The following is a 27,198-nucleotide window of genomic DNA, read 5'->3' as shown; positions in this document are numbered from 1 at the left end:
AAGGGCGTCCGCGACCTGCACTAGAGCCAAAGGGCCAGAAGACTTTCCTGATTCCATCTTCGTGCCAGTGGTGTAAGGTATTCTTGGTAAGGGAGTTGTATATGTTGCTATTTGTGAGGAAGGAATGCTTTTTCCTAACTAATGCTGGCCAAAGGGGTGTGGGGTTCATGGCATTTTCGGCCTGGATATCCAATCTCTCACTTGAAGCCCTCAGCCAATCAAGTCATCTAGTCCCTAAAATCGCTTTATAGTATGTTTTGAAATCTGGGAGGCCCATCCCCCCCCCCACACAGATTGCACCAAAAATTTATGAGCGAGTCTTGGTTTAAGTTTCTTCCACAAAAAGGATCAGTTGTTCTCAGTTTTTGGAAGAATACTTTGGGAATAGGGATAATGGGGTTGAGTGCTGAAGCATGATGGCTGTAGGGTTAGGCAAGGTGACGTTTAAGACCTGGGACTTACTGAAGTTTATTTTGAAGTTAGACAAGATTCCGAAAGGGTCTAATATAGATGTTACTGCAGGGAACGCATCTGTCGGGTTGGTAAGAATTATGAGAACATCATCTGCAAATGCTGCTAATTGGTGATGAGTATTTCCCAAGGTGAGCCCCTTAATCCTCTCGTCTTGTCCAATGGCTTGTAGAACTGTCTCCAGTCTGAGAACGAATAGGAGGGGGGACAGAGGGCATCCCTGTCTGGTTCCATTACTGAATGTGGGGGAAAGTGTACCATTTACCCAGACTTGAGCTAAGGGGGAATCGTACATAGACATAATTGCTGAGATAAAGCATAGTGGGATTCCAAAGTGGAGGAGGGCTCTGGTCATCAATAGCCAGTCTACCTGATCAAAAGTCTTCTCTGCATCAGTACTAAGTAGAACCAGGGGTGTAGCTGTTTTTCTTGGATATTGGAGTAGGTGAAGAATATGGGCTGTGTTCATCTTTCCCTCTCTACCTGGGATAAAACCCACTTGCTCAGGGGATATTAAAGATGGGAGGAGTGGTTTGAGTCTACTGGCAAGGAGTTTGGCAAATAGTTTTAGGTCATTATTCAATAATGATATGGGCCTATAACTCGCACATTGGGTAGGGTCTTTTTGTTCTTTTGGTATTATAGTTATATGTGCTGATAACATCTGCGGAGGCAGAGGTGAGCCCCCCAAAGCCGCATTGCACACGTCTAACAAACATGGCATGAGGACTTCTCTGAAAGATTTATAATAAGGAATCGGCAGTCCATTGGGACCCAGTGATTTATTCACCGGTGATTCTTTCAGGGCTGCCTCCAGCTCAGTCATAGTGAAGGGTTTTGTTAATGGGTGATGTTGGGTAGCGAGAGAGAGGATAGCCAGGCGTCAATGACATCTTTGCGACAGTCTGAGTCTACCTGCTTGGCTTGGGCCCTGAGATTGTATAGGTCACTATAGTAGTTGCTAAGCTGCTGGGCTATTTGTTCAGTTGTATGTAATAATTGTGCAGTAGGGATTTTAATTGCTGAGATGTAAGAGTTGGCCTTCCTCTTCTTGATTTGCGCCTTTAGGAGTTTGAAGGCCTTGTTCCCATGCACATAATATTTAAACTGGGAGGTGAGGAAAAGTTTGGCAGTTTGAACATTGAGGAGATTTTTAAGTTCTGTACGTGCTTGGGTTAATTTCCCCAACACATCAGGGGATGGTTGGTGTTTATGGGACTTTTCTAGGGTTATAATTTTCTCATGTAGTTCCATTATGTTTTTTGTCTGATTTTGTTAATGTGGGCTCCTAAAGCTATAAAATGACCTCTGACAACTGGTTTGTGGGCTTCCAGAGTAGGCCTCTGGCTAAATCTGGAGAGTCATTGATTTTAAAATAGTCAGATATGTCTGTCTATTTGTTGCACATGTTCTTCTGCACTCAAAAGGTTGCAGTTCAGTTGCCACCTATTAGCTGCTTTAGGGAGGCCTTGTAAGTTGTATGTCAAGAAAACTGGGGCGTGGTCTGAGAGGGTAATGCTTCCAATCTCAGATTTTTTTGCATAGGTGTAGTTGTTGGGGTGGGACAAATAGGTAGTCCAGTCAGTGGTATGACTGATGATAATGGGAAAATAAATAGTAGTCCCTATCTTCTGGGTGCAACAGTTGCCAGACATCCGCTGGGGCGGAGTCCGCCAAGGACGCCCGCAGCCTATCCAGAGCCTTCTTAGGGATGGATGTAGAGAGGCTAGAGAAGTCCAGGGCTGGGTACATTGCCACATTTAAGTCACTTCCCAGAATAATAAGTACATATTTATGTCTAAAGTGCGTTTCTTGCTACAAAACTATTCCTACCTTGTGCTTATTCAGGAATTTGCATATTTGACTCCTCTTTGCTGGTGCGTTCAGTCCTTTCACATTGAAAGTGCAGACTTTAGTGGTAGCCATAGGTAACTCATCAGGAGAAAAAATAGAACATATGATAAAATATCTTGATGGGTATTAGAAACAGTGTAGCCCTGGGTATATGTGCCCCAGCATAGAAGTAGCTCACAGTGGGGGACCCTATATTTCTCATAGTTTAGGGTACTATCCTAATGGAACTGACAGGGGGACATTGGGGTAGGGGGGATGACAGACAGGGTAGACGAGAAAAGAAAGCAGTAGAGCAATTCTATAAACATGTTCCTCAATAAGGAAAAACTCTTAAATGGTATAAATGAAAGTGAACCATTAGAAAAGGAAAATAACAATGCTGTAGACCCAGTCAGTCAGACATTGGGGGGGAACTTCCCATCCACACAGCCTATAGCCACCGCACCGGGCCAGCAATAGATGGGAAGGTTTTTCAGACCACCTTATGGGCAGTTCAGTATTAGAAAGCAAATGTAGGTCTCGGGCATCATTTAACGGATCATCCAATGCTGGTTGTAGTCTCTTCGGCGTCATCCGATGGCCTGTTGTTGTTTGGCAGATGTCACCAGAGTCCAAGAAGCGATCACCGGGAGTGACGGTAGGTAGGCTATATTTTGTGCAACGTTCCAGTCGGTGGTGTCCAGAGCGTCTATCTCCAGGGCTTCACATAGCCTCTGCAAGTCGGCAAAGGCACGAACTACCAGCTTGCGACCAGGTGAGTTGATCAATAAGCCGAAGAGGTAAAGCCATCTATATGTGATTTTTCCTGCTCCTAAGGACCTCCAACAATGGTCTTAGATGATTTCTTTTGCGGAGCATCATGGCAGATAAATCCTGGTATATAGTAATAGTGGAGCATTCATACATAATAGGGAGTGCTGACCGAGAGGCTGCAAAGATTTTCTCTTTTGTCTGATTTCCAGGTTACCTGGTTCTTGGCCTAGTAGGTCGGTAAAGATGGAGGATATGGCGGGGATCAACATGTCTGGAGTCACGGACTCGGGTAGACCCTTTAATCTTAGATTGTTCCTTCTACCACGGTTTTCCTGGTCTTCTATCAGGGAATACAGGTGGATCACATGAGCCTGGCAGCTGTCTAAGTTATGGGCTACTTCATTGTTAAAGTCTATGATAGACGCTTGGTGCGTTTCTAGTCTCCAGCCTATAGTGCATTAAGAGTGTCTTAAATCCTGTTTAATGTCTTTAAGTTCACGTACCAGAGGTTCCATTGACTGGGCCAGCAGGTCTTTAAGGAAAGATCTGGATATCTTCTGGTCCTCGACTGCCACAGCGTTGTCCTCTGCTTCGCTCCCTCAATCAGCTTCGGAGTCTTCCACTGCTGTTGTGTGCGCAGTTCTCAGCTTGGTTGGCGCCATCTTGCAGGCCTCATACGCCATAGCCGGGGGAGTTTTCCTCATAAAGCGCTCGATCTCTCCTTGAATAGAGCTCAATTTTGAAGTTCCTTGTAGGTCCCTGGACCTGTCTCTGGTTGTTTTGCCCATATTTAGGTGGTGTAGGAGCTAATAAATGGCCCAGTTAAGGCTGGCTAGCAGAGGAGCTCATAGAGCAGCGTGCACACGTCTTGGCTGCGAAACTCCGCCCCCCTGGAGTATCTATTCTTATGTCTGTATGTTGAGCCCTTCCTTTGTTATTTCTGCTACCAGTTGTGAATGAATTGCTAGCAGTCTGCAGTAAAGGTACAGATGAGTGGTAACCGTTTGGGGGGGGGGGGTCCCTGCACAGCCTGAAAATGGCTGCACTGGTTGGATAGAGGGAGTGTGTGCAGGTACACCCCCCCCCCCTTAACTGGTTACCACCCATCTGTACACTTACTGCAGACTTCTAGTGCAACGCACGGCAGTGGCCAGGGGTCCCTTTAAGATGAGATATGTGTTTTGTGACGCCAGTTGCTGTGAAGCAACAAGGGCACAGGGCCCCTTTTAGTGATATTGTGGTAGATGGTACCCAGGTGTAGGAATGCCAGAGTGGTGTAGAGGGCCTAAATGTCCCTTTAAATGTTGTGCACGTGTCACGGTGCTCCTACCTGGATACGCTGTACCCCAGGCGTTGTCGTTCGAAGCAGAGCAAAGGAGGTAGTTGATGAAGGGGATGAAGAAATAAATTGAGTCCAGACCTTGTGATGAAGTTGATAACGGCTTTACTTGAATAAACTCTTCCAGCAGGCTTTGACATTAACTATGGCAGGCAAACTCCTCTCTGCTACATCAGTCGCTCTCTGGCTCTGCTGTACTGACAGGCTGGCTATAGAACTCAAGCTTATTCTTTATACTGTACTTCACTTTGTAATCTGGTCTGTCTCTAGCTTTGTCCAGGGAACACTTTACTCCTGGTCACTTTACTCCTGGAAGGTGCTTCAGCTAGCCTAGACAGGGCTCGTCCAATGACTACGTGCACCTGCTGCCTTCCCCTAGCAGGGGTTAAGCTAGACCTTTCCCAATAAGGAGGTAAGCTTAACTGACTCCCACTAACTAGAACTCCACCCTCCCTGCAGCAAGTGGGATACGCCCACCACACCACAGAGGTGGGGTGTTAGAATGGAAGGGAAGGTTCCATACTCTCTACCTGTAGCTCTGCCATCTCTTCTGCCACCTGCTGGTAAACCAGGCACATTACAATTGAACAAAAACAGCTGCAGAAAAGGAGATGCACATTATGCAGGACCTGGAAATAAATACACAGAATGACATTAGGTTAACCATAGAAGATAGTAGCGGGGTGCAGAAGTGGTAATGCCACTCTGGGGAGTTACACTAGCAATTCATTCATAACTTCTAGCAGAAATAATAGAGGAACGGCACAACATAGAGCCATAAGAATATATGCTCCAGAATTGTTAGTACATGGGGAATGCATGTAGCTATTAAAACAGGCATGTCAGGAGTGGTGACAGGTCCTCTTTAATATGTATTTCTTGAAAAAAACCTTCAGGTGATCAAAATAAAACATGTGCCGAAAATACAGGAGCGGATAACTATCTAATGTGTATGTCCTGAAGAAGGGTCAGGCATATAGGATTTCAGAATGCCCAAACCTTTTGCTCTCAATAAGGAGATAGATGGCAACAGCTTACTCCCCTCACCCCGACTGAAAACACATCCATGCTTGGCCAAGCTGAGCATACATGTGTATGGGGGCTAGTGGAATATCAATCGCTCAAATAAGGGAAGGTGGAAGTTAATCAACTCTGGCACAGCTCTTACAGGAATCTTCAGTGTGGATCCTAGATCTGCCCCCAGTTGAGTCTAGAGAGTTCTCGCCTGGAGTTAGCTATTGGAGGAAGAAAGCAACTCCATTCCTTCCAGGACTGGACTAAAACTACAGAGACTCACCGATCTCTGCATGATCTACAGAAGGAGTGAAAAAGACAGGAAAGTAAAAAAAATCTGCATAGCTAAGCATTTGAGTCAGTAAGGTATCCTGCTATTTAGACTTTACTATAGTGGGGGAATATTGAACACGACTTGGCCGATTTGTATCTTACAACCTGTACGCCTCAGTTGCCAATTACAAGCATGATTGCAAAAGTGAGATTTCCAGGCATAGATTCTGCAGGAAGAAACTTGAGAAAGATAGAGCGGAAAGAGTATGGTAATTTATTTCCTTCCTTCCCAAACCATTAGGGGAGATTCACACTGTATATTGTGGAAAATGTGTTTTTGCACCATTTTAAACTTAAGTAAAGAAAGATGTTTATTCTGCAACATCGGGCCTGGTTACCAACTCCTTCACCATACTCCGGTCATTGCACTGTACACGACTTGCCTTGCACCCAAACACTTAACATCATGGGCATCCCTACTACCATCAGGCATACTCAATAATGATTTTTATAGGAGTAAAAAGTGCAAATTGGAGGCTGTAAAGACTGATAAGAAAATTGGTCATAATCAAAGGGGTTGTCCGTGTTCAGAGCTATCCCCTTTTTCACCCAGGCAGCCCCTCTGACATTTCATGCTCCAATGCTCTCTTTTAGGCTTTTTCCAGAGATCCGGTGATGTAGAGGTCTCTCCATGGGTAAGCTAGGCAGAGGCTTCTGCCTAGCAGTGTTCCCAGTGATGTCACCGGCAGTAATGGCTGTCTTTAGTGCTGCCCTAGCCTGTAAGACGGCTAGGGCAACACTAAAGCCCTCCCATTGCAGTGGGCAGGTCCCGCGCCAGGGGGTCTCTTTTACAGGTGTTATGTGAGTTTTTAGAGTTTTTGTTGTGACGCCAATTGCATTTCAGCAACGAAGGACTAAGTCACCCTATGTAGAAGGTGATGGTGGAACCCAGGTATTGGAATGCCAGAGTGGTATAGTGGTATAGGGTTGCCTATAGTGTCCCTTTAGGTGTGGCTTTGCACTTGTCACGGTGCTCCTACCTGGATATCCCTCTGCAGCAGTGATGATAGGGTAAATAGTTGAGGGATTTGTAGAATAAATGGAGCCCAGACTTTTTTATTGAAGTTGAAACAGCTTTACTTGAATAAACTTGCATCAGAGAACAACCTTCCAACTTTGTCTTGGTTATCAGCAGATCCTGGCATCAATTCTGGCAGGCAAACCCATTTAGCTCTGCTACATCGGTACTATTTCAGATCTGCTATGCTGGCTGGATTAAATAGGAACATTTCCTTTCTGCTTCTGCTGTAGGCTGCAACTTAGCTTTTTGTAGTCTGACTCTGTCTTTCTCTTAATCTGCATCTTTCTCTTTACCTTTGTCTTTGTTCAGGGAATCTTTACTCCTGACTCTGGAGGCATTCAGCTTTGGCCTCTGGGCTCAACAGAGCAGACAAGCTCTGCTGGCTTGCACACGACCTTCCCCTTACAGGGGGTGCTCTGATACTAACTTCTGCAGGTTCGTCAAGCAGGGACGAGGACCTGCTGCTTCCGCAGGCAGGAGGTAAGCTACTCTGACCTTCACTAACATTGTACTCCTCCCTGTCTAGAGAGACGGCTGGAATGGAAGAAAGGTTCCATTACAGCTAACGCAGCTCTGCCAGAGGTGCTGCCATCTGCTGGTGGACCAGGTACATTGCATGATAACATAACAGTTACATAGGAAAGCAATGCACATTTATAAAAGACGAATGGTGACATTACATTAACCATAGGAAACAGTGATGGGGCAAAAAGAGTGGTAATGCCCCCTAGCGGGGCGTTACACCATCAAATGCCGGTGACGTCACTGGGAACACTGCTAGGCGGAAGCCTCCTCCTAGCAGTGGAAAAATATAAACAAAAAAGCCCTTGCCCTGCGCAATATAACGCAGGGCAAAGGAGAGCATCGGAGAATGAAATGCTCCAATGCTCATGTCAGAAAAAGGGGATATGTCCGGGTCCAGTGGGCAACTTTACGGCTTACAGGGATTACATAGTGTTCAGTTTCCCCACTGAGGGCCCTCATAACGAGTATGTGACTAGAATTACCCGAGTCTGCACATAAAATGGACTGCAACTTGTCTGCCGTATTTTGAACAATAAGGCGTTCTGTAAAGGATTCTGTGTGTAAGCATCTCGCATTGCAAGGCTCGGAAAGGGACAACAATGAGAACTTTGTGTGAACGGAGACCTAATGTCTGTTCAGAAATAAATGGATTTGATCGCGTTACTATGTGCAGATCCAGTAGCTCCGGCCTGCTGTATGGTAGCACTTACATAATGAATCAAGTATGAATATCCAGACTCGTATACTTTTTTTTTAAATTATCTTTATATATTTTTATTGTACATGTACCTACATTGGTGTCATCTTTGGAAAGAATACAAGAGCTACTCCAGTCAGATAACGTTTTGTATCAGTTCCATACTCTTACTATGCAATGAATAATGAAGCACTATACATGCCATAAAGATATTGTTTTTTGTTTTTGTTTTTTTCCAATATGTACATGACATTTTCCTCTCTGGTGGTGCCCCCTTCTGGTCCACCTTCTCAGTTGTGGACTAACATGCTCAGTATCTCCTATGCTCCCCTCCTCTAAGTGCCCGAATAGTGAACTCATAGAGAAGCAGGTGAAGCCCAGACACCCCCCTCCCCATCCACTCACTAGACAGCGGAAAAAGAAACTTCGGGTGCATTACATACCGTACGTACCTCTAGGGCTATATGTGAGGGACTGTTTTCTATGCTGGGGAAGGAAGGGGTTAACAAGTGCGAATTGCAATGCATCCTGGGAGATGCAGGTGCATGATTGTCTCATGTGATCTGCTACCCACCCACAAAAAGGGAACCTCGGGAAAGGAGTAAAAGAGTTTTAAAGAGTGTTTTGAGTTTGTGGGATAATTGGGTTTGTAGGACCCATAGCACTTGACTAGAGATGTATTTTAGATCACATAAAATGTTGCCAAGGTTCCTTAAAAAGGTTGTCCCATGAAAAATATTCTGCATTTTTAAAACCAGCACCTGGATTTGAATAGTTTTGTAATTGCATGTAATTAAAAATGCAGTGTAGCCCCTGAGTTATTTAATAAAATCTATCTGTATAGCGCCACCTGCTGTTTGTTCTTTTCTAATCTCTCTGTCCTGCTCACTGAGATGGAAGCACATGCTCAGTTCCATCCGGAAAGGACACACCCCCTGAGAAAGTGCACGCCCCGTAAGCTGCCAGCTTGAATCTAGGAGATCTCTGGATCCATGTGAGGTACAGGGCTGGTTCTGGCTTTGTTAGAAAGAGATTGTCATTAGGGAAAATTTGATTCGCCGCAAAGCTGAATTTCCTCATGTTTAGTGGTAACGAATCCATTTTTTACATAAAATGGCAGTAAAAAAAAATTCATACTCGCCTCATCCATTTGAGCGCGAAGAGGCCACCGTGGCCATTTTGATTGAAGATCCCGCGCGTTGACATATGACATCATCACACACCGCGCAAGATCTCCAATCAAAATGGCCACGGCGGCCTCTTCGCGCTGAATTGGATAAGGTGAGTATTATAAAAAAAAAATTCAGTGCTTCAACCCCTGAAAGCCCTCACTATTATTCTCAGATACCGCAATCCGTGATGAACGCAGCATCTGAGGGGTTCAATGAAGGAGGGCAGCGCAATCACCGTTCACCATCATTGCACCTGCAACTTACAAAGAAATGTGCCTCGCAACAAAGTAACTCGTCAAAAAGCGAATTTCTTTGTCAAATTCAGCGAAGTTCATCACTAATTGTCGTGTACTATAGGATGTCTGATTTAAAGGGAACCTGTCATGTGGATATTTGATTATAATCTAACTAATTATATACAATCATTAACTACTAAAAAGTACCTTAGATGTATTAACTTACTGGTGTGACAGATGGTTACCTCATAATATACACACAAAGATGCCGCATGCTACATGCTAATGAGCTGATTTGAGTCCGGCGTGGTGTCATTGAGTCCAGCGTATATTTAATTAACAGCTATAGCCACTCCCCTGCCCACCTGCTGCTGATTCCTATGGAAACAAACTGTCATTCAGGAGCAGGTGGGCGCGGAGACTCAGGAGCTTATAAATATTCATGACTCATCATTATCAGCTGGAGCTTTTTAATACAAGATGTTGGCAGATTGACTGGGTCAATTAAAGAAAGTGAGCCAGCATTTTGCTAAGAGAATCAGTCACTTATTTATGTTGCCCTTAGTTAGGACACCATAAAACTGGTGACAGGTTCCCTTTAATTTTTTTACATTGAGCATGGGATAACCCCTTTTAATATCTCTTGGTATTTGATGTGTGGTGAATCGGCTGGAATTCTTAAGGTGCCTGTAGGCAGTTGGGCTTAACCTGGTCATTCTGGTGGGATTGGCCAACCATCTAATATGTATGGGGGTCTCCTTATTCTCCTTTAATGGCAGATGCCAATGTAGAAAAATATTGGGAATGTTGTAGTTCAACAAGTCTGATCCATTGTTCTCATGGGAGGTAAGAAGAGGGGTCCAACAACCGCTAATTCTCCTCCACCATAGAGAATAAACTAAGATCTCATACACACTGTATGGGGGCGAACATCTACCTCTAGTCTAGGTCAGTTTGCTCTCCTCGACCTACAGCACTGTCTCCTCTATAATAGCTTTTTAAATCCACCTCTTATCACTGAAACTCAAAGTGCCTCGTTGTATGGCAAATATCCAGCTTCTTCCACACCCTCAGAGATCAGTCACCCTGAGCAGCACTTAGCCATTAGTCATCGTTTTAGCCATTGCCTGCATTCATATAGTATTATACTGCTTACAGCAGGTCTCGGCCCTTCCTCATGGGAGACCCCTCTATGATATCCACATATCCTACTGGGGCACATAGACTATCGTGTTGACACAACCTTCTAACTGCTTGAAAAGTAATTTTATCCACACAGAAGGCAATGGAAATATCAACAGGGAAAGTTTTATCTTCTTTTAGGTGTTACTGCTGTGCCAGTTTCTAATAAAATAAAAGGAAAGTAGTAGTAGACGTTCCTATGACAGTTGCCCAGCAAGTTGTACAAGCAGAAGTGTTGCAGCGCTGGACGTCACTACAAAGTTCATGAGCCCACTGTGAAATTGGCAGCACAAAAATTAAAGGGGGTTTTCAGGATCAGCATATTCATGGCCTGTTATTAGGAAAGGTCATGAATATCGGATCGGTGGGACTCCGACTCGCACAGTGCTTGTTGATTGTTAACATGGAGCCGGCTACCTGCATGCTGTCTACTTAGTAGTGGCGGTGCAGGGTATTGCAGCTCTGTCACGTTCAAGTGAATCGGAAATACAGTAAGTAGGTGTGCAGGTAGATGGCTCCATATCAATGAAGAGGCTGCTGCATTTGTATTGTCATGCACACTTCAGGCAGCTGACTAGAAGGGTGCCGAGAGTCAGATCCCAACTGATCTGATATTGATGGCCTATCCTGATCGTTGAAAACCTAGTTAACCCCTTAGTGACCACCAACACACCTTTTTATGGTGGTCACTAAGGGCCCTTAGGCTGGGCCGCCGCCTTTTCCCGTGCAGGCGACAGTGGGGGTTCGGCTCTCGCATGAGAGAGCCACTCGCCTGCTCTAACAGCCTGAACCGGCAGTAGTGCCGATCCGGGATGTTTAAACCTTTACATGCCGCGGGCAATGGTGCCCGCCACCTATGGAGCGGTGACAGAGGGAGCGGACTCCCTCTGTCTCCCATCAGCACCCTGCAAATGTGATCGAGGGGTGCTGATGTGTGTATAGGCAGGCTGAGACCTGGTGTAGGCCCCAAGTCTGCCTTGAGTGTTCCCCAGCAGGCTACGCCTCTCTGGTGCAGCCTGCTGGTCAATGTCAGTATAGCACTGAAATTAAAATGCAATGCACTATAGGTATAGTTCCCTGGTGGGATTATCAAGTGGTTAAAAAATTTAAAAATAAATAAAATCTCCCACACAAGTTTGGCATTGCCACGTCCAGAACGACTTGCACTAGACAAATATCATGTAAATTATCCCCTACGATGAATGCCATATAAAAAAAAACAACAAAAAAGTCAAAATTGTTAATTTATTCTTAGTCGCCATCAAAAAAACTTAATAATAAGCCATCAAAATGATACCAATGAAAACTACAAGTTGTCCCGCAAAAATCGAGCACTCACACAACTCCATAGAAAGAAAAAAGAAAAATAAGAGAGAATAAAGATATGTTATTTATGCCGAAAAATGAACGCCACAAAACTTATAACCTAAAAACTTGGTGGCAGTATTGCTGTTTTTTCCCTTCCTCCAAGAAAGAGTTAATAAATGTTAATCGGAAAGTTATGTGCACCCCAAAATGGTATCATTAAAAACTTCAGCTTGTCCTGCAAAAAAGAAGTCCTCACATAGACGGAAAAATAAAAAAGTTATAGCTCTTGGAAGGCGACGATGAAAAAAGGAAGAAAAACGCTTGTTCAGTAAGGCCCTGGTCACTAAGGGGTTAAATACCTGAAAATTAATAGTTTCATCAATTATTTTTTTTTATAATCAGGAGAATGATGCCAACACAAAAAAATGTATGCCTCATCAAGGTGGTCCTGTAAGGTGATGAAGCAGGAGGTGTGTCCCAGGATACCGCAGACCTCCTGTAGTCACAGATCACAGCTCTGCACCCATAGAGATGCCCTTAAAGGCATCAAAACATCTACATATAGTTGAGATCAAAGTACCTAAAGAATTATATAGAACCCAAATTGCAACATGCAAACATTTCTGTATATCCTCTCTAAAGTTTCAAGTCAAATTTTAGAAAAAAAGATTTCTTCTTCAGCAAATGAGATAACTAGCTGCCATAGGCATGCAATATAATGTAGGGACCCATCTGAAGAGCCACAGAGTCCCTGAGCTCATGTCCGAAAACTAGGGCAAAGAAACAGTGGAGGTCTTGCCCACAGAAACCATTTAATATCAGCCGTTCTATAGAGCAGAGGACATCAATGACAAGGTTATTTACTATGTTACTCCTTGCTTTCTTCCCTTTGTTGGGTGACACTTTTCTGTGTCAAGGGGACATGTGTGTCACTTTAACCTAAATCAGACATAGTTTTTGTGGTGTTTTTTTTTGTGCCAAAGCCAGAAGTGGATTTAAAAGCAATGGACTTCTACTTCTCCTCCCTGATAAATCCAAGACTTATACTTCTATTTCCCGATGGATCCAGGGCTTGTACTACTCCTTCCTGATGGATCCAGGACCTGTATTTCACCTTCAGATGGATCCAGGACTTCTTCTTCCTTATCGACCCAGGACTTGTACTTCTCCTTTCTGATGGTTCCAGGATTTGTACTTCTCCATCTTGATGGATCTAGGACTTGTACTTCTCTTTCCTCATGGATCCAGGACTGTACTTCTCCTTCCTGTTGGATCCAGGACTGTACTTCTCCTTGCTGATGGGTCCAGGACTGTACTTCTCCTTCCTGATGGATCCAGTACTGTACTTCTCCTTGCTGATGGATCCAGGACTGTACTTCTCCTTTCTGATGGATCCAGGACTGTACTTCTCCTTGCTGATGGATCCAGGACTTGTACTTCTCCTTCCTGATGGATCCAGGACTGTACTTCTCCTTCCTGATGGATCTAGGACTTGTACTTCTCTTTTCTAATGGTTCCAGGATTTGTACTTCTCCTTCCTGATGGATCCAGGACTGTACTTCTCCTTCCTGTTGGATCCAGGACTGTACTTCTCCTTGCTGATGGGTCCAGGACTGTACTTCTCCTTCCTGATGGATCCAGTACTGTACTTCTCCTTGCTGATGGACCCAGGACTGTACTTCTCCTTCCTGATGGACCCAGGACTGTACTTCTCCTTGCTGATGGATCCAGGACTTGTACTTCTCCTTCCTGATGGATCCAGGACTTGTACTTCTCCTTCCTGATGGATCTAGGACTTGTACTTCTCTTTTCTGATGGATCCAGGACTTTACTTCTCCTTCCTGATGGATCTAGGACTTGTACTTCTCTTTTCTGATGGTTCCAGGATTTGTACTTCTCCTTCCTGATGGATCCAGGACTGTACTTCTCCTTCCTGTTGGATCCAGGACTGTACTTCTCCTTGCTGATGGGTCCAGGACTGTAGTTCTCCTTCCTGATGGATCCAGTACTGTACTTCTCCTTGCTGATGGACCCAGGACTGTACTTCTCCTTCCTGATGGACCCAGGACTGTACTTCTCCTTGCTGATGGATCCAGGACTTGTACTTCTCCTTCCTGATGGATCCAGTACTGTACTTCTCCTTCCTGATGGATCCAGTACTGTACTTCTCCTTGCTGATGGACCCAGGACTGTACTTCTCCTTCCTGATGGACCCAGGACTGTACTTCTCCTTGCTGATGGATCCAGGACTTGTACTTCTCCTTCCTGATGGATCTAGGACTTGTACTTCTCTTTTCTGATGGATCCAGGACTTGTACTCAGTCCTGATGGATCCATTTCTGTCTTTGGCTCAAAAATGCAATACAAACTGGATGTTTGAATCCAGAGTAAGGGCTCATGCACACAATCGTATGTATTTTGTGGTCTGCAAAAAACAGATCTGCAAAAAATACGGATGACGTCCGTTTGCATTCCGTATTTTGCGGAATGGAACAGGTGGCCCCTAACATAACAGTCCTGTCCTTGTCCGTAATGCGGACAATAATAGGGCATGTTTTTTTTTTTGTTTTTTTTTTGCGGAATGGACATACTGAAACAGAATGCACACAGAGTATCTTCAGTTTTTTTGGTGGACCCGTTGGAATGAATGGTTCCGCATACGGTCTGCAAAAAAAACGGAACGAACAAGGAAAGAAAATACGTTCGTGTGCATGAGCCCTAATGTTGACATCACTTGAAGCATCTCATACAGATAGTCTCATACACAATGGATTGCCTTTTTTCAACCCTTTCTTTGCTCCATCCATTAGGTCTTCTACTTCCATAGGGAGCCCTTTCCTACTACTAGGGGCCGTTTCCAAAATCGAGCAGTCTGGGATGGGAACATTAAACGCAACGATGGATCTATAATCATCAGGAATATTCAGCAAACGGACAATGGGACCTACTTTTGCCAGGTTAAGAATCCACCAGATGCTCATGGAGAAACTGGAGAGATTATGGTGAGCGTTGTTGACCAAGGCAAGTAGTCACTGGAACATCTACATGTGATTTAAAGATTAATGTTGAATTATAGTTCCATCATTAAAGGGGTTGTCCGTAACTGATGCATTGCTTCAGCACCTACCTTAGCTCTCATGGAGATACATACGCTGCTGGTGCCCATGAGTGCCAGTGTAAAAAAGCCACAGCGCCCATAGGTTTCTCAAGATGGTGGCTGTGTCTTCTACTGCGCAGGTGCTGATACAGGGATGCAAAAGACACAGCAGCCATCTTGGGAAAGCTATGGGGGGCTGCAGCCTGTATGCATCAGTACTAATGGTCATGCAGGCTACAGAAAGCCCTCAAGTAATATAGCGCCAATACACATTAGAATATAGCCTATTAGAAATCTATGCAGAATGTGATCACCGCTTTAAAGGGGTATTCCCACTGCAAACATTTGTCCCCTATCCAGAGGATCGGTAGCGAATGATCGCAGGAAACTGCACGATATTTAGAAGGGGATCCTGTGCGTGTGCATGAGTGTGTGCATGAGTGTGAGCACTGTCGCTTTATTCAATTTCTAAGAGATTGGTGGAGACAGGGAAGACTCCTTAGAGCAGGGTTTCTCAACGCCGGTCCTCGGGACCCACCTACCGGTCCGGATTTGAGAATATCACACAGAATGAATACCTGTGGTAAGTCCTGATGTATGGACACTAATTATATTACCTGCTCAATACTAAGGAAATCCTGCAAACATGACCGGCAGGGGGGTCCTGAGGACTGGAGTTGAGAAACCCTTCCTAAGGCTCCATTCACACATCCGTATGTGTTTTGCGGATCCACAAAACACGGACACCGGCAATGTGCGTTCCGCATTTTGCAGACCGCACATCGCCGGCACTAGAATAGAAAATGCCTAATCTTGTCCGTAATTGCGGACAAGTATAGGACATGTTCTATTTTTTCGGGAACGGAATTGCGGACCTGGAAGTGCGGATCCGCATTTCCGGATCCGGGCAGCACATAGTGTGGCCTCATAGAAATGAATGGGTCCACAATTCCGTTCCGCAAAATGCGGAACGGAATTGCGGACGTGTGAATGGAGCCTAAGGGTAATTTCACACTAGCGTTGTTAGAATCCGGCAGGCAGTTCTGTTGCCGGAACTGCCTGCTGGATTTGGAAATCCGCATGCAAACGGATATCTTCTTTTTCCGGATACGGATCGGTTAGACTTATTTATTGAAATACCGGATCCGTCTTTCTGGTTTAATCCGGAATAACTGATACTGTATTTAATTTTTTTCAAAGCTAGAAAGAACTGCGCATGCGCAGACTGGAAAAACGGATCCAGCGATGCGGCAATTTCCAGAACACTTGGTACCGGATCTGGCATTAAAACATTTCAATGGAAATTAATTCTGGATCTGGCAAGTGCGGTAGTGTTCCGGAATTTTGGCCAGAGAAAATACAGCGACAAGCTGCGGTATTTCGTTTGGTCAAATACCGTACAAGGGACGGAACGGAAGACATCCTGATGCATACTGAACGGATTGCTTTCCATTCAGAATGCATTGGGACAAAACTAAAGCGTTTTTTTTTTTCGGTATTGAGACCCTTTACCGTATTTCAATACCGGAAAAGAATAACGCTTGTGTGAAAGTGCCCTTAGAGGGAAGACTCCTTTAAGAGGGTTTTCTGTGCTCTGCATAAATCTCAAAAAAACGCCGAGAGCAGGGTCTGCCTTTTTCCCCCAGAAGCGGTGCCCCTCTTCCCATTGGCTGTGGGGGCCATTACTACCATACCTAGAGCATGCTGCGTTTTGATAAAATGCCCCTGATCCCCAAAAATGCATGTGGGCGCTTTCATATGTCACTACAAACCTTTAATTAAAGGGATCGCCTGGTTTCACGTCAGGATAGGTCATTAATATGTGATCGGTGTGGAGGGGGGTCTGACTCCTGACACCCCCACCAATCGGCTACTTGAAGGGGCCGAGACGCTGGAGCGAGTGCTGCCTCCTTTTCATTGTTTACTTTGTAGTGATGATGCCGTGTAAGGACAGCTGTTTGAATCGGAGAGGAGACAACCCCTTTAATATCTGTCCGTGCGTGCATAAATGGCCCAAAAAGTTGTAAATGCATTGTGTCATGTCTGTTATAGCACATACTGGTATTCCATATGAAAAACTATTCTGCAGCATTACTTAGAACAAATTTATTTTTATTTTTTTGCTGTTCCTCTGTTATTCCTCCTGGAAATGTGCAGTTAAACTGACAACTGGGTATTCTTGTTCCCTTTGCTTAGTTCCTTACTGTCTGGCAGCACTATTTAGACAGTGCTGGAGTTTCTGGGGGCAAAACACTGGCAAGGGGAATGGTAACATTTAGAAATACATTTCCAGGAAGAATAACAGAGGAGCACAGCGCAGAACAGATGCTCCAGGGTGGATATTTCATAGAGGATAAAACAGTTTACTAAGGCTACTTTCACACTTGCGCTTGATCGGATCCGTTCTGAACGGATCCGATCATATTAAATGCAGACGGAGGCTCCGTTCAGTACGGATCCGTCTGCATTAATAACTTAGAAAAATTTCGCAAGTGCGCAAGTAGCCTGCGCGGATCCGTTCCGACTTTCAATGTAAAGTCAATCAGGAACGGATCCGCTTGAAAATTGAGCCATATGGTGACATCTTCAAGCGGATCCGTTCCCATTGACTTACATTGTAAGTCTGAACGGATCCGCTCACCTCCGCACGGCCAGGCGGACACCCGAACGCTGCAAGCAGCGTTCAGCTGTCCGCCTGTCCGTGCGGAGGCGAGCGGAGCGGAGGCTGAACGCCGCCAGACTGATGCAGTCTGAGCGGATCCGCGTCCATTCAGACTGCATCAGGGCTGGACGGAGGCGTTTGGGTCCGCTCGTGAGCCCCTTCAAACGGAGCTCACGAACGGACCCATGAACGCTAGTGTGAAAGTAGCCTTAGACACCTGGCAGGAGAGGTGTTTGGACCTCTATAACTACATGGAGCACCTGGACCATGGCAGCTGGAGTGGTATTTCAGTTCGGTTTCTGCCAGCGTATTTCATTCCTTTTTTTTTTTTTCCTGTTTACATTCCGTTTTTTGCGTTCCGTATACAGAACCATTCATTTCAATGGGTCCGCAAAAAAAAAAAAACGGAAGGTACTCTGTATGCCTTCCTTTTCCGTTCTATTCAAAGATAGAACATGTCCTATTATTGTCCGCATAACGGACAAGGATAGTACTGTTCAATTAGGGCACAGCTGTTCCGTTCTGCAAAAAACGGAATGCAAACGGACATCATCTGTATTTTTTGCGTATACGTTTTTTTGCGGACCGCAAAAGACTGACAAATTTATACGGTCGTGTGCAAGAGGCCTTAGGGCTCGTTCACACGACCATATGTATTTTTTAGTGTTTTGCGGGCCGTTTTTCCCAGATCCCTTTTTTCCTTTTTTATCTCAGTAGGGTTTCCGGTTCTGTTCCTTTTTTCCGTATGGCATATACAGTAATTACATAGAAAAAATTGGGCTGGGCATACATTTTCAATAGATGGTTCCGCAAAAACGGAACGGATACGGAAGACATGTTTTTTTTTGCGAACCCATTGACTTGAATGGAGCCACGGAACGTGATTTGCAGGCAATAATAGGACATGTTCTATCTTTCAATGGAACGAAAAAACAGAAATACGGAAACGGAATGCATACAGAGTACATTCCGTTTTTTTTTTTTTTACAGAACCATTGAAATGAATAGTTCCGTATACGGAACGCAAAAAACGTTTGTGGGAACGAGCCCTTACAATGCTAGCTTTGGGTGTCAGCCGTGACCTGTCGTACCTTTGTCTCCTGACGTTGCCCTCCATGTCTTTGCAGTGAAGTTCTCAGAGATCCTGCTGCTGGGGCTGGTCATTGGCGTCGGCAGTGTGGTGATAATTCTCATTGTTATAATCGTGGTATTGATTCGCTATTATCGCAAGCAGAGGACTCGCAGCACGGCCGTGTCGCTGATGGAGTGGTAAGCTTTGGAGGTCTTATGGATGTAGACTGTGAGGTTGTCGTCTTACATTCTTGTAGGTATCAGAGAATTGCATAAATGGCAATTCCCAAATCTACCGCTATCAGCAGGGAAAGCGATCATGCAGGGATACGGAGAGCCCAAATTCTTCACTGTTCCCTTCTGCAGGCTGAAGGCTGGAAATCCCGAACGGGACACGGCTTACGGATTGTAGTCTGTGTGATGTCAAGGATTTCACAAGGGAGCAATTCTGGTCCGACTCCTGTGCAATTCCTTAAAGGGGTTTTCTCATAAGAAAAGATTTACCAGGATAGGTGATAAATGTATGATGGTAAAACCGCTGGGATCCCGCTGACTACAAGGACAGGGGTGCGTGACAGAAGCGGCAGTGTGCCCGTGCGACCTCTGCTCCATTCAGCTTTATGGGACTTCAGGGGAGAGCTGAGCCGCATTCTCATACTTGCCAATATTTGTGTTAGTAAATTTGGGGCATTTAAGGCGACTTTCACACTTTCGTTGTTGTTTTCCGGTATTAAGATCCGGCAGACGATCTCAATACCGGAAAACGACATTTCCGTTTAGTCCTTATGCATTCTGAATGGAAAGAGATCCTTTCAGGATGCATCAGGACGTCTTCAGTTTCGGCAACATTCCGTTTTGTGTCCGGTCATAAAAACAGAAAAAAACGGATCCGGCACTGAAAACAATGTAAGTCAATGGAGACGGATCTATTTTTTTAAGAGCCTAAAAAAACCGGATCCATCACCCATTGACTTTCAATGTATTTAGCGATGGATCAGTTTTTTTCCCGTTTTTTATTTTACGCAACCGCATCCTAATGGAATGGATGCATCCTGATGTGCAAACTCAAAACGGATCTGTTTAATTCTGGTATTGAGATCCTCTGCCGGATATTAATACCGGAATTAACAAGGCCTAAGCCTACTCCACCGACCCAGGAACACGGGGACAATTGAATTTACAGGGACTGCCTCTAAGAATTAGGCACAAACCTGGTAAATTCGGGACTGTTAGGCCTCATGCACACGGGCCTTGTTTTGGTCCGCATCCAAGCCGCAGTTTTGGCGGCTCGGATGCAGACCCATTCACTTGCTGTCCGCATCCGTTGCTCCGTTCTGTGGACAGCAAAAAAAAATAACCTGTCCTATTCTTGTATGTGCTTTGCGGACAAGAATAGGCAGTTATATTAAAGGCTGTCCGTGCCATTCCTCAAATTGCGGAACGCACGCAGACACCATCCGTGTTTTGCGGATCCGCGATTTGCGGACCGCAAAACACACAATGGTCGTGTGCATGTAGCCTTAGCATGTGAGCGCTGTGCTCGGCAGTCCCATAGACAGTCAGTGGAGTGGTGGTCACATGCACTACTGCAGTATTCGCACAGGGGACCCTCATACTTGTGACTGGTGGTGGTTCTAGCGGTCAGATTTATATAGATCATACATGTCATAGTTTCATTCCGGCTGCCTAGTGTGAAAGTAGCCTTAGGAGAACTTTAAAAGGCCAGGTATTGATATAATGGGGGTCATTTAATAAAAACTTCCACATCTTCTGCTGTCTGTGTGCAAAACAATCTACCCCAGCAAGGAACTGGAGACGGTTTCTAGTATAACGTGCGTCAGATTTCTGCCCGCTTCCTACAACCACACTGTGCCCAGTTTTTATAACAGTGGTGAGGGCGCTGGAGAAAGCTTAAAAGTTGCAAATTTGTGGCAAACATTGTGACAAAACTAGCGACTTTCTACACCAGGTTTTAGAGATATAATCGATGACCCCCAATATGATCTGTTTCACATCCATACTTGTGGTTCAGCAGACATCCTTATGTCTTCTGGAAAGTTCCTTTTGAGATCTGTCCTTAACATCTGAATTGCTTTTCCTTCGTAGTACAGAAAAGTTAAATGACAAATCGTGTGATAAGACTGTGAATGCATGACTCCAGGAGAAGACATCCCTAAGGTCAGTGGCTGTAAACCATAGGAAGAACTAATAGGTGTAACTGGATTATACCCTCTGGAATCCACAGGCAGAAAATGTGTTGACCTAGAATTCACGAATTACCCTTGACGGCACTTTTATGCACCATGCTGGAGACCATGCTGGAGACCATGCTGGAGACCATGCTGGAGACCATGCTGGAGACCATGCTGGAGACCATGCTGCACCTCTACTGACATGTCTGTTGTAGTAACTCCATGCATCCGCCATTAATAACAATTCTGGAAAATCTATTTGTGATACGTTTCCTTTTTTATCTATACTAGAAGTTCTTGATGTAATTGCCAGCAGCTTGCAGTAAAGTTACAGGTGGGTGTTACCAGTTGGGGGTGTGTCCCTGCACAGTGCGACACCAGCAGCACGGATTGGACAGAGTCAGACACACCCGCTACTGGTAACACCCAGCTGTACCTTTACTGCAGACTGCTGCCAATTTATTTGCAAACTTCTAGCAGGAATAATACGGGAATGACACAACATAGAGTCATAATAATAGAACAGAATTGTTATTACATGGGGGATGCAAGTAGTTACTAGGACAGACGTGTCAGGATGGGTGTCAGCTCCTCTTTAATATTGGGGTACTACAAAGCAGTCACCGGCATTAAAGGGATTTTAATACTGATGGCTTATCCTCAGGATAGATCATCAATATCTGATCAGTGGGGGTCTGACTCCTGGAACCCTCATGATCAGTGCAGCCTGGTCCCCGCGCTATGGGAATGGTCACATGCAGCGCTCCAGCCAATGGCTGGCTTCAGTGGTGACATGCGTCTTATGGCCACATCACCCTTGAAGTCAGTCACAGGCTGGAGTGGTTTTATGTGACCATCCCTACAGTCAGCCAGATGTAAACAGCGCGGGGACAGGAAAATCGAGAATGCGGAGGCAAAACAGAGGACCGGAGCAGGTAAGTATGAATCTTCTGTTTCAGGGGTCAGGCTGTCCCTGGTCTTTGAAGGCTATGTCCCTGGTCTTTGAAGACAATTTTTGTTTATGATTGCATTTTACTCATTTTTGGCTAAAAATCATATTTTCAACTGGCCTTTATTATTAAAAATATTGAGCCATTCTGTCACAAAGGGTTAACTGTTTTTCTAACTGTGTGACTGGTACTTTTACTTTGTGCCAATCATCTAATAACCCTTATCTGTAAACTACTGAGATGTCATAAACACTTAGGCTACTTTTGAGGATCCGTCATGGATCTGCAAAAACGCTTTCGTTACAATAATACAATCACGTGACTCCGTCATGAACGGATCTGGTTGTATTATGTCTTCTTTAGCCATGACTGATCCGTCATGAACACCACTGAAAGTCACTGGGTGATGGATCCGTTTTCTATTGTGTCAGAGAAAATGGATTCGTCCCCAGTGACTTACACTGTGTGCCAGGTCGGATTGGTTGGCTCTGCTTCGTCAGGCGGACAGTAAAACGCTGCAGGCAGCGGAATGGTAACTGAACGGAGGCAAACTGATGCATTCTGAGCGGATCCTTTTCCATTCAGAATGCATTAGGGCAAAACTGATCCGTTTCGGACCGCTTGTGAGAGCCCAGATCTCAGAAACGGAAAGCCAAAACGCTAGTGTGAAAGTAGCCTTATTTAAGCCACATTCTTATCAGTAAGATAAGAACTGAGCTAATGAGTGTTTATAAGGTCAGAGAGCAGAGATAAGGAGTCCGACTGCTCCCCAGATGACGGAAAAGACAAAAAGTCTACAGGCTGCTACTACAGCATCTCAGCTCTGTACACAAAAAAGGACTCCATATTTTTAATAAAGACCAATTAAAAAAATGATTTTTAGCTCAAAATAAGTACAAAGCAATCATAAAAAATTGTCCCAAAGGTGTACGTAGCCTTTAAAGGCAATCTGTCACCAGCGACCTCCCTATCCAACTGTTGTCCTAGACACATAGCTGTGGTTCACCTGAGTAAAATGCTGTTTCCAGAGTTATATTTTTTCTTAATATGTAAATTAGGTCATCACCATTGCTCTTGTTGCACCCAAGCTCTGGTCATTTCTGTGGCTGGCCCTACCTGACTGCTTTGATTGACAGGGTCTGACAGTGGCAAAGCAGCCAGAAGAGGGCTAGCCACAGAAAGGAGCGAAGCTTGGGTGCAGCAAGAGCAACGGTGATGCCTTCATTGCATCAAATGCCTAATTTGCATATCAAGAAAAAATATCATAATTCGGGAACGGAGCCTTGGATAATCAAAAGAATAACACTGCTTTAGGGTCCATTCACACGTCTGCAAATGGGTCCGCATCCGTTCCGTAATATCGGGAACGGGTGCGGACCCATTAATTCTCAATGGGGCAGAACAGGATGCGGAGAGCACGCTATGTGCTCTCCGCATCCGCATTTCCGGAGCGTGGCCCCGAACTTCCGGGCTTCGGCCCTGCAAAAAAATAGAACATGTCCTATTCTTGTCCGCAATTGCGGACAAGAATATGCAGTTCTATGTGGGGTGCCGGCCGGGTGTATTGCGGATTTGCAATACACCATGGACGTGTGAATGGACTCTTAATCAGGTGAACCACAGCTATGTGTCTATGCAAATAGTTGGATGATACAAATGTGCAGTAACCTAGACCAAGGGGTGTCTGCAACTGCTTATTATAAAATTGTGTATTAATGTTATGCCATGCTATGTTTCTGCTGTGTACTCCAGCAGTGGAGGTATGGTTGGCAGGAACAGGGCTAACCGCCCTGTTCCTCTGCTTTTGGTAGGAGTGGGCTGGTCCTACTTCCTGCCAGGAGGGGGGCTGTTCAAGTCCAGACAAAGAAGAGATAGTAGGTACATGTCAGAGCTCCTACTCCAATGTCTTCTTTGAGACCTTCACTCCAGAAAGATTGTCAGAGTCAAGAATACAGCTTTCTTCATCAAAACATCACTGTGCCTAGACATCAGAGTGATCAGCAAAGCCACAGCTTAGAGCCCCTGCTGCAGGTGAGGGACTACGCCACCATCACCTAGACCTCCTCCAGGCCAGTCAAACACCAAGCCTGTAGCACATTGTAGACACCTATGTCCACAAGTGCCTGTAAGTGCCATTTAATTAACCACCCAACCAGCCACCATACCTCATCACCTGGTGACCGAGACTCCACGTTGTACCTACTACTGCTGGATGTATAACAAGTTATATTTTGCACTGAGAGAGATTTTTAAACTTTTACTTCTGGCCTGCCTCTTCAAGCCAATTTTCCTCTGCACTGATCCCAAGGGAGCACTGTGACACAACACCTCATCAGGGCCACTACCACCCCCATCCTCTGCATAGGGCATCGCTGCACATGCAAGCCTACATATCCATTTGAAGAAGGCAGGCTGCCATGTGTACTTCATCCTGTAGTCTGCAAATGGTTATTTGGAAGTTCAGAATTTGTGGATGTCAAAATATAAGTCAATAGTCTCAATGCATGCAAAAAACAAGCACACGCCATCAATAGTTTACCTGAAATCTCAGCTAGGAGACTAAATAAGCGCAAGTTCTGCATATTTTGCTTTGCTCACTGCCCCCCTTATGCATCTCATTTCAGAAATTCAGATGCCTATTCTTAACCTTGTCCTACTGCCTATGAAATCTGTGATGACTGGCAAATTATCAAGTTGTTTACTCTTGAAGACATCCTTTGAATGTCCTGCTGCATCTTCTGGAATCTCATCATCCCCAGTTCAGCTGCATTATTAGCATTGATGGTGGTTAGCTAAGGGCCCAGATATGGTTTAGGGGCCACTTATGTCATCTGTGTTCCTCAGTATATTCTTGCCAAAAACAGAAATTCATCCTGGTGGACTGAAGAAGGAAAACATTTCCATGAGGACTTCCCTCAGTTTGGTTTTTGGCAAAAATATATGGCACCCAGATTACAAATATGGCTGTGTAGATGAATTAATATGTAGTTTACTAGAATGGGGCATTGCTTGTATATAAGTAGTTAGAGGCTATGCTTGTACTGAAAAGGAAATGTAAAAAATGTTAGATTTTATGAACTCCAACAGATTTATAAAAAAAAACTGCACACAAGGCTTAGGTTGGGCCATGTTAGACACCATTGTCTTCTCTACGCCGTCTTATGACTGGCATGATGTGTACAAAAAAATGGTACATGTCTTTAATATATTTGGCACATTTTATGACGCCTCTTGGCGCCGCCAAAAACTGTTTCAAAATGTGAATGACACATTTTGAAACCGTGTCATTCATAAAAAGTGTCAAACACATAATTCACTTTACACGTGCCATGTTCTCTGTCATACTTCCCCTCCCATAAGGAGCTATGTATTTTTAATGTCCAGTTGTGCGTTTTTTGTTTGTTCAAATTTTAATCATTTCATGGATTTTACTATTGTTTTGTTGTACAAAACTGCCCTCGGTAATTCATATGGAAGGACGTTCTTAGTCTTTGCTTTTTAAGATGAAATATAGTAATTTAGTAAGTGTGTGCAAAGTATTCACAGTGTTTAGAAGTGTGCTGTCGATTCTATCAGAACAGTCTGCCATCTACGGGAATTGCACAGACTCTACAGCAACAAAATAGAATTGTTAATGAGAACTATTTAGAAAATTTGGTTAATTTTGCATTAATGAACAACGAAGAAGAAGAAAAAAATCAGCCAAAGGTGCCATTGTGTTTAAGAAAGGACTGATACTAAAGCTAGTCATAGACTAAATATTTAAACCAGTATTACCATCTCAGACAATGATGGCATATCCACAGAATATCCGCTTGGCTGTTTCTGTAGACTGGCCACCTCTGCTGCCACATCCAGATGGTGGTGGTGGAGGGGTTTGCAGTTCTAGAGATAGGAGTGGGTCCCAGAGGGAACTATAACTTTCAGATTTTTATGGCATATTCTGTGGATATGCCATTAAAGGGGTACTTCAGACTACAGATACTGATGACATATCTGGAGAATATGACCTCAATATCAGATCTGTTGGGGTCCAACACCCGGCACTCCCGACATCAGCTGTTGTGGCACCAGAAACTATACAGTGTACAAAGCTGAAGGAAGACATCTCTGCACACTGTGTAGTGGCCATGTCGGGGTACTGTTTCTCAGCTTTCATTCTAGTGAATGGTAGCTAAGCTTTAGTATGCCAGCACAGGATACTACACAGTGTATGGAGTCTATTGCTTCTGCCATGGCAGCTTAAAAAAGCTTATTGGAGGGTGGCCATGTGTCAGACCCGAACTGATCTGATATTGATGACCTCTTCTGAGGATAGGTAGTCAATATCTGTAGCCTGGAGGACCCCTTAAAACTCTGAGATAGGAATACCCCCTTTAAGTGGCTGATGTCAAACTCCAGTACGTATTACTGGCTAAAACAGGGATGGGCAAACTGCGGCTCTCCAGCTGTTGCAAAACTACAACTCCCAGTATGCCTACAGCTATCAGCGTACAGCAGGGCATGATGGGATTTGTAGTTTTACAACAGCTGGAGAGCCACCGTTTGCTCATCCCTCAGCTAAAACAACAGGAAAGGCAGAGCAGTGGCTGTGGGGGTAACTGCCTGCCTCCTGATCACTGCTCCATGTGTCGTTGTATTAAAGATACCTTTCCACATTGGAACAACTTACACTGTAGGTTTTCTTAAGTAGTCCTTTATAGGGTAAGCACAGTGTTACACTGATGACCACTAGAAAATGTCGTAGGGCCAGCATTTTTATCTTCACATACAAGAGTAAAGCATCTTCGTTGCTTTCTAGGAGTCTTGCATGTATTCTGCATTACTTTCCATGAAACTCTGTTTCGACATTGTCCTAGGGCTGAACATAATCCGGTTCACTAGTTAAATATCTGATGAACGAGTGTATACGTTGATAGTCTGTTTTCTATATTATACAGAGGTCATTGTAAAGAGTTTTTTCACTGCCTTTTATAAACTGATTACTGAAAACGTGTTTGTTCTTTTTTGATTTGTGCCAAGTCGATTCTAGAGAGGTCATCATTATATCCTGTCTAGTAAGGTCCCAGCAGAGAGAGGCCGAGTTCATCTCCTATATTCTGTATAATATACATTTTTAGTATGCAGGGTGATCCAAAAGTATGGAGACACCTAAATAAATGGAAAATGGTGGTTGAGAATGTCATCCTGTATGTGGCTTGTTGCTAAGGGGAAGGGGGCAATTCTGTGAAGGTGGGTGTTCCTACACGGTGGCCATTTTATAATTTTGGAATCAATTTGATATTTTCAAATGGGAAGGGGTGGTGTGCATGTGACATATG

General features: G+C 44.5%; 1 protein-coding gene across 1 annotated transcript in view; it reads left to right on the top strand.

Moving 5' to 3' along the window:
* The window catches only part of MPZL2 (myelin protein zero like 2), a 44,869-nt gene extending 18,006 nt beyond the window's left edge, over window positions 1–26,863 (top strand). Inside the window, exons 3-6 of the mRNA XM_044281856.1 lie at window positions 14,716–14,926; window positions 18,792–18,933; window positions 20,842–20,913; window positions 24,502–26,863. Of these exons, the coding sequence (XP_044137791.1) occupies window positions 14,716–14,926; window positions 18,792–18,933; window positions 20,842–20,890 (402 nt within the window). The 3' untranslated portion in view covers window positions 20,891–20,913; window positions 24,502–26,863. The remainder of the gene's footprint in view (window positions 1–14,715; window positions 14,927–18,791; window positions 18,934–20,841; window positions 20,914–24,501) is intronic.
* The last annotated feature ends 335 nt before the right edge of the window (window positions 26,864–27,198 follow it).

The sequence above is a fragment of the Bufo gargarizans genome, chromosome 2, assembly GCF_014858855.1.
Source record: "Bufo gargarizans isolate SCDJY-AF-19 chromosome 2, ASM1485885v1, whole genome shotgun sequence".
NCBI classification, from domain to species: domain Eukaryota; kingdom Metazoa; phylum Chordata; class Amphibia; order Anura; family Bufonidae; genus Bufo; species Bufo gargarizans.
Note: the sequence above shows the minus strand (reverse complement) of the source record. Positions and strands in the feature narration are given on the sequence as shown.